The sequence below is a fragment of the Coregonus lavaretus genome (assembly GCF_964263955.1).
Source record: "Coregonus lavaretus genome assembly, chromosome: 15".
NCBI classification, from domain to species: Eukaryota; Metazoa; Chordata; class Actinopteri; order Salmoniformes; family Salmonidae; genus Coregonus; species Coregonus lavaretus.
In genome coordinates this window covers 35,120,220-35,128,139 of record NC_140002.1, presented here as the reverse complement: position 1 = coordinate 35,128,139, position 7,920 = coordinate 35,120,220, and the positions used below count along the sequence as shown (strand labels likewise).

The 7,920-nt window shown below is 44.0% G+C and overlaps 1 protein-coding gene across 1 annotated transcript; it reads left to right on the top strand.

Moving 5' to 3' along the window:
- Positions 1-1,213: 1,213 nt before the first annotated feature.
- LOC311142207 (CUE domain-containing protein 1-like) lies at positions 1,214-6,726 on the top strand (the record flags this gene model as incomplete). The annotated part of the gene is made up of 10 exons (XM_084177800.1): positions 1,214-1,537; positions 3,062-3,198; positions 3,675-3,837; positions 3,960-4,206; positions 4,475-4,546; positions 4,795-4,884; positions 5,306-5,399; positions 6,273-6,334; positions 6,503-6,572; positions 6,670-6,726. Coding segments are annotated over 10 exons (1,260 nt in total). The 3' UTR covers positions 6,671-6,726.
- Positions 6,727-7,920: the final 1,194 nt, after the last annotated feature.

Sequence of the window (7,920 nt, the reverse complement as noted above, 5' to 3'; positions counted from 1 at the left end):
AAAACCTGCAAAATCGGCAGTGTATCAAATACTCTCCCCACTGTACATACATACACATACATATCCTTTTTAAAAAATATATTCCCCTTCATTACTTTCCAACCCCACCACCCTTTCCCTAATTGGAGTAAACTAGTGAACAACAATGCTTAGGCCTCTATTTCCAGCTTATACTTACTATATACATTTTATGGACACAGTCAATTTGACAATAATTATATTTTGTTAGTTTTTTTTATCCTGAACTTCTTCTACTCTCAACCTCTCCGATCATTTTCATGATGTCCATCCGGTTTGCTTTTATATGCCATATCTTTCTAACTGTGCTCTTTCACAAAAGCTCCCAACCTACAACCTATATACCTATTATGGACACAGTATGCTTACATTATTAGTTATCTTGTTATTAGTTGTTGTTAGTTGTTATTAGTCCCATCCTTCAACTCCATTCAACACCACCCATCTATCTCTTAACACCATCCATATAGGATTTCTATTTGCCATATATTTTTCAACTGTACTGTGATGTTTTATAAAAGTTTTGAACCAATACGGCGAACTTAGCAAATGAGGCGTTTGTGGGAAGAACATGGGGGGCTGCTATCTTTATGCACCTTTGCCATTGTAACGCCGCTTTCTCTCTCTGTGTGTGTCATCAAGAAATGTGTAGCCTTCTTTTATATAACCTCACACACTTCGGCTATTGCTCGAGAGGAACTTGTCAATTTGCGCCGCTGCTCATTGTGATGCTCAGTCATGATGTCTGTCTGCTTCTCCACAACATGGCTGCTGTTCCTGACATCCTGTTTCTGTTCCCAACACTGCAGGTGCTGAAGGGATGCGTGGGCTGTAAGTCTTAGGGCACTTCTAGTCCACCTCTGCTCAGAGAGAACATAGCACTGTGTCTTCCACACACTGCCTGCCTGGGGAGACAAGGCACCATATCCTCACAGCATTGGATGCATCTGGGTCAAAAACAGAGGAAGAAGAAGAGAGAATGGCTGTCTGTGGTGTTGTGATGATGAGAGGATAGCGGGGCTGAGGGCCCTGAGGTGGACAGGCACAGTTGAAGCAGCAGGCCAGGGTTGAGCCAGGCCTGGGGAGGGGAGGCAGGCGGTGGGCGCCCACCGTCCAGGGACCAGGAGCCACCATTTCTCGGGTGGTGTTGCCGGCACGGAGGAGGGGCGCCGTGCGGAGGCTGGAGGCTCTCTGGATGATGACCAGCCTGTTCCGCCGCCACAGCAGCAGCAGTGGTAACCATGGTGATGTGTCGGCGCACAGCGACAGCCCAGTCCCGGCTGAACTCAACAACAGTAATCCCGGTGGGGGTGGGCGAACGGTGCGGTGTCTGGAGTTCAACCAGGCTATGGAGGACTTCAGGACCATGTTCCCCAGCATGGAGCAGGAGGTGATAGAGTGTGTGCTGCGGGCCAACCACGGAGCCGTGGACTCCACTATCAACCAGCTGCTCCAAATGAGCCTGGACGGAGACGGCTCTGACGACAGCTCCGACTCAGAGGACAGTATCCCTCCTGAGGTACGTCTGCATGGGGGCAGGGGCACTGGTACGAGAACTAGTGGGTAGCCCAGATACATTTAAATGAACACAACCTAAGATAGTCTGAGACCATATCATGAAATGTTTGTCAAGGTTGTTAACTACTTTTTCACCCAATATTAATTATTCATTCATACGCCTTATTTCATTGTATTTTGCCTCTTTGCCTCTCTTCAAACCAGATGGTTGTTCTTGGGGAGGGAAAAGTATTTGATGTTGCTCTTAATATGCTTCTGTAATAGGTGACATGCATTTCTCTGGAGGGCATGTGATTATGCACTGCTATTGTGGACAGAAAGCTTTGATAAGCTATCTTCAAAAGCTTGACAATAGCAAGAGGTACACACTTTATGGTCTCTCGTACAATGGGGTGACTGCTGTGGACAGCCAAGACTAGCCATTCCTTTGGACAGTCATGAACTCCCTTTGTGCTGATACATAAACTCTTGCTGAGTAGTAACAAGATTGTATCAAGTGCAATATTGGACTGGCAAGCTGTTCGCTTTGTATTTGATTAAATTACTGCAGGTCTCTCAGTTCCAGACATATTTTGTGTTTTTATTAGCCTTTGTGCACTCTGGCTGTATTCCACCATGCTCCACATAGGATATTAACTGTTTTGTTTATTTCCCCCAAATAATTTTGAAAAACCTGAGAGAGAAAGAGGAGAAGATTAAGAGCTGTACTTAATAATTACACTGAGTTTACAAAACATTAAGAACACCTTCCTAATATTGAGTTGCACCCCCCATTTTGCCCTCAGAACAGCCTCAATTCGTCGGGGCGTGGACTCTACAAGGTGTCGAAAGTGTTCCACAGGGATGCTGGCCCATGTTGACTCCATTGCTTCCCATAGTTGTGTTAAGTTGGCTGGATGTCCTTTGGGGTGGACCAATCTTGATACACATGGGAAACTGTTGAGCGTGAAAAACCCAGTAGCGTTGCAGTTCTTGACACAACCCGGTGTGCCTGGCACCTACTACCATACCCCGTTCAAAGGCACTTCAATATTTTGGCTTCCCCATTCACCCTCTGATTGGCACACATACACAATCCATTTCTCAATTTTCTCAAGGTTTAAAAATCCTTCTTGGGTTCAACAAGTGACTTTAATAAGGGATCATAGCTTTCGCCTGGATTCACCTGGTCAGTCTATGTCATGGAAAGAGCAAGTGTTCCTAATGTTTTGGACACTCAGTGGAGCATATTCTACCTAACATGCTAGGCTGTTATTTTCAAAGTAAAGTTAATTTATATCAACCATTTATTAAATACAGTATAAAAACCAAAGAGTGCTGCTGGTCGAGTTGAATAAAACAGCTCAATACCAAGCGCTCACAATGCCTCTAATTTAGGGCAGAAAGGCTGTGCTGCATTGCCAATGAGTAGTTATAATACAGATTCGTTATTCATTTAATCTGCTCTTTGAAGTGTCCAAATGTGCCATCTGATGGGATTTTCAAGACCTTTTAGAACATTCTCAATGGTTCCCCTGAACTGTAGATCCTGGAGCGGACGTTGGAGCCGGACAGCTCTGACGAGGAGCCCCCGCCGGTCTACTCCCCGCCCTCCTATGACATGCACATCTACGACAGGAAGTACCCAGATGAGGTCCTGCCTACAGCCTCACCACCACCCAGGCAAGAGAAGAAGGGGAGGGAAGGAGGGAGGGCTCATGGCTGTCTGCCTGGCTCTTAACTCATTTCATCACTTAAAGGAGAATGATAGATGGCTAGGATAGTGTGAATTAATGAATGCATTTTCTCTTAAACCATTATTTACATGAGTGATGAGATGCATATATTCTTCTTTGGTGCTTTCTCAATATCTAATACATGATATGGCTGCTCAGCGATTCATGGCGTGCTTTGAATGCCAAGAGGTTCTTGATGCAGTCAATGCTCCACATGCTGTCTAATGAATGCTACTGCAGCAGCTATGAAATCCATGTTCTGTACTGTGCCCTAACTTTGGTGGATACGTAGACCTAATACTAGTGATACTTTTGTTAGATGTAGTCCATCTTATGTGTTCCAAGGAGGGAACATGTGAGAAGAAATAAGATAAACAGACAGGTTTATGGGACTAACAATATCCTTTCCCATCTCTCTGCCAGCTTTGATGCCAGTCAATCCCGTCCCTGCCAGCCCCCTCCTGGTCCACCCCCTCCTGCCAGTCAAAGGCAGGTTGGAAGTTACAGGAACTGGAACCCACCGTTACTAGGCAACCTCCCTGATGACTTCCTGCGGATCCTGCCTCAGCAGCTGGACAGTCTGCCAGTAGGTAGATTTATGGGTCAGCCGCCCCTAATGGACCATTAACCCACACTCCCATCACTTGCAGACCACATAGGACTTTGACACGTCTAACAGTGTTCTCTCTGGTCCCTCCCTTCCTGCAGCGCTCTCACAGTAGCCTAACCCAGACTAGTCTGACCCAGCCATCCTGCTCTTCCTCCCTGTTGTCCGTGACGCAGCAGGTTGAGCCTGGGGCGGCGGCCAGGGCGGGCCAGGTTGGCATGGAGACGGACCAGGAGAGGAAGTTGAAGCAGTTCTTGGAGGATGAGCGCATAGCCCTCTTCCTGCAGAACGAGGAGTTTATGAAGGAGCTGCAACGCAACCGCGAGTTCCTCATCGCCCTTGAGAGAGGTGTGCACACACACACACATCCAGGCACACACTCAGTAACACATAGAAACGTTATACAGTACTTAGTGATGATATCACTATGCTTTCATCACAAGCAATCAAGCTATGAAGAGTCAGTAAAAGAAGGTCTCTGTCATGGCAGTGCTTTCCTCCTCATTTCCTCCACCTCTTCTCTAGTAGTGCATGAAGGAAGGCTTGCCAGGTCCTGCTACGTGCCTCCATGCTTATAACTCCATTGATGCTGAGACATCGGCTCTCTCTGTTTTAGATTGGCTGCAGTATGAGTCAAAGACATCCAAGTCCCATCATTCACCAGCTTTCATGGGGATGTCCTCTCCAGGTAGATATCATTAATCTGCACTCCATAGCATTTATCTACATTCTCGTTCCAGCTCACTCTGAAAAGGTCCAGGTTTCTTCATGTGGGGCCTGTGTAGGCTCCTGCAGTGAAACACCTTATTTTGAAGGCACACAGAGGAAATGTGACTTGTTGTGCATCTCAGTTGTTGTGTGCGTCTCTGTGTCTCTTTCTCTGAACTTGCATGTCTCTGTGTGTGGTCTATTTCACACTGCTTGTTTGTGTTCTAGGATATAATTATGCCTCAGGCTCTGGGGAGGCCTGCATCAATGTTACAGATGATGCCTTGTTCCGTGACAAACTCAAGCACATGGGCAAATGTAAGAACACTCAATCTCCGCTCTCTGGGGCATAACCAAATCATTTTCTCAATGTGTGTGTCTTTATCACTCCCAAATTCAAAATGTTATTAGAACTTTCCACATTGGGCATGTCCAGTTAGCATGAAATGGTTCTAGCAGTGTGTGGAACTGTAAATGATGGATGCTGTCAATATACAGCTAGATCATTGAGATAAATCAACACACATTTGCAGGACATGACCCTTTCACAGTCAGTGCTCCAGAAAGCTATAGGAAAACCAACTTTCCTACCATCGCTGCACTTGAATCAGTGAATAAGATGTTAATAAGATGTTTTTTAAATATATAATTATGTATTCATGGACATATGCATTCTCAAATCAGAACAATCATATTAAATTAAAAAACACTTTCTATTTGATCCTGTAATCCTCCACAGCTACGCGGAATAAGCTTTTTGAAATCGCTAGAGCTTTCTCTGAAAAGACCCGAAGAAGAAAAACGAAAAGACGAGCCCTCCTGAAACACCATTCGTATCCTTCCACTTCATCAGTGGTCCCCTACACCACCCATCACCTCCCCCCTCCTTTCCCTAGTCTCGGAAACTCCACCCTAGGCAACAGTGACTAGGGTCTGGTTTCAATGACGGACTTGGCATAGAGGAACTACGTCACTACTTTATCCGCTTGAATAAAATACAAAATAGTAGCTAGCAAGATAAAGATCACAGAGGTTATTTTTAATGAGTGCATTTCGCAAGTGGCTAGTTTGCATCAACAAACTTCATGAAAACCCCTGCAAAGGTTTTGCCTGCAAACTTTGGTTTCGAATCGTGACGTTCTGGCATGTCTGCCTTGTGATTTGTTGAGAGGACCCACCCCAGATTTCTTTCCCTTATTGAAGTTGCCAAAAGAGTCGGCCACTGAAACCAGACCCTTGCCTAGGGTTGGGTTTTCAAGACGATCCTCTCCCTGGCAGGCCTCCATGCTCAGGAGTCATTGCCCAATGTGTCTTTTGTCCTTGCCAGAAGTGACAGTGAGCTTCAAATGAACTGAACAGATGCGCTTGCATTGTACAGATGTAATTAACTATCCCTCAGAGACTTCCCTGCATGTTGATGAGTGGCTGTAATATCTGCCTTTGTTTCTATTGTTGTCAGTAGGTTTGAGTTCCAGGGAAAGTCCCGTTTAGTATCCAGCTGGCGGGTCATATGCTGGGCTTCATTACATTTACATTTTAGGCATTTAGCAGACGCTCTTATCCAGAACGACTTACAGTAGTGAGTGCATACATTTTCGTACCATTAGGGCTGTACTGAATTAGGTCCTTTCATGGCATTGACTCTGAACTGGCAGGCTTAGTATTATGTATAAACACCTGCCACTCTCCTTAACATCCTCTACCAGACTGGGTAATGCTGCCTCCACTGCCAACCTCTTGGAAGACGAAGAAGCTGGACACCTGAGTGGTACATTTATCCATGTTGTTTTAATATCATTCTAATCAAGAAACCTAATTGAATGGTATGAGGCATGATTGGTCGATTGTTTCATTTAGGCCTAGTCCAACTGTAAACAGGGAGGTGAATGTGGTCTACATGCTAATTTGTATGAACCTAACTCATGTGTATGTACAGAGGAGGACAGTATGCTCAAGAGACCAGGCCCTCAGGAAGAGGAGGTGCCCCAACAGGAAGTGTTGTCATGGTGAGAGAGCAGTAACGCTGCACACAAAAAACATACCATTTTTTAAAATGTTTTGGATTTCCTCAACTAACCGTTATCTTAACTATTTCTTTGACAGATTTCTCATATAGTTTCGTCTGTGACAATGGAAGAGCAATATGTCTCACACTACCCCCTTCTTGACCTGAACCAGCCTGTCCCAAGTCCCATTGAATATTGCTCCCTTCAGATGCTTGTCAGGACCAGGAAATTTCCCAGTTATGAAGTCGTAAGTCCTGTTTTAGAAGTCAGAGCAATTCTTCAACCAATGAGATTTCATCTAGCAAGATGAGCTAGCTAACATTGCTAATGATAAAGTTGGCTAGCTTGCTTAACTTTGACAATATGGTCAAACTAGCTATTATCCACACTGATAAGTTTGACAGCGTCAAACATTTATTTGCTTTATCATCTTATGGTTGAAAAGATGAAAGGTCAGTGATGAAACGTCACAACTCTTAAATTGGGTATCTTCTCTGTCTCTGACTTGGGAGGGTCGTTCAAGTGCTTATTTCCCAGTCGGAACCTCGTATTTCCCACTTTTGAGTAGAATTTGAAGGCAGTATATTGTTCTTTTGATTTCATGTTTCAGAAATCATCAAACTAGCTAGTTGGGCTCTTTTTTATTATTATTTAAGTTACATTTAATATGAAGAATTTGTAAGTCGCTCTGGATAAGAGTGTCTGCTAAATGACGTAAACGTAAGAATGTATTGTTATTGATGGTGAATATTAATAATGTTGTTATGATTAGAAATACTATATAAAAAAAAAATTGTTTTTGAATTATTCTTGATAATTGTTGGGTGATACAGTAAAGGCCCAGTGAAAGCTGGAGTTGTAATTCTGATACAACTCAGCACCCTAGCGCATTTTACTTGCGTATGAATGGATTTGACCATGTCTAGCTCCCGACCATTCAAACAGTCCATTTCTTGCCCCATGTGAGTTTGTGTGTGTGCAACAGCGATTGTTCTAGTTTATGCTTCCCCCAATGCAATTATATTCTCCCAATCTGAGACTATAATCTCTACCAAATTGTCAGCCTTGAGGTCCAACAACAAGGTCCAGATAATTCTCCCCATTGATCAAATGGTATATTCCCAGAGATGACTAATGTAGGTGAAGACTGTTTCCAGTGTATCCAGAGAGCAATGGTTTGAATTCAAATCTGGACCTTCAGTGCAACAGTAATAATAGCCATGTGGCTAGGGTTTCCTCCTTTAGCATGCATGTGCCTATTTAGTAAGTTAGAAAATTATGTATTTACTGTTTCTCATACACCTTTATAGTACAGTATTAGATACTAGGGGTGTAACGATTCGTTTTA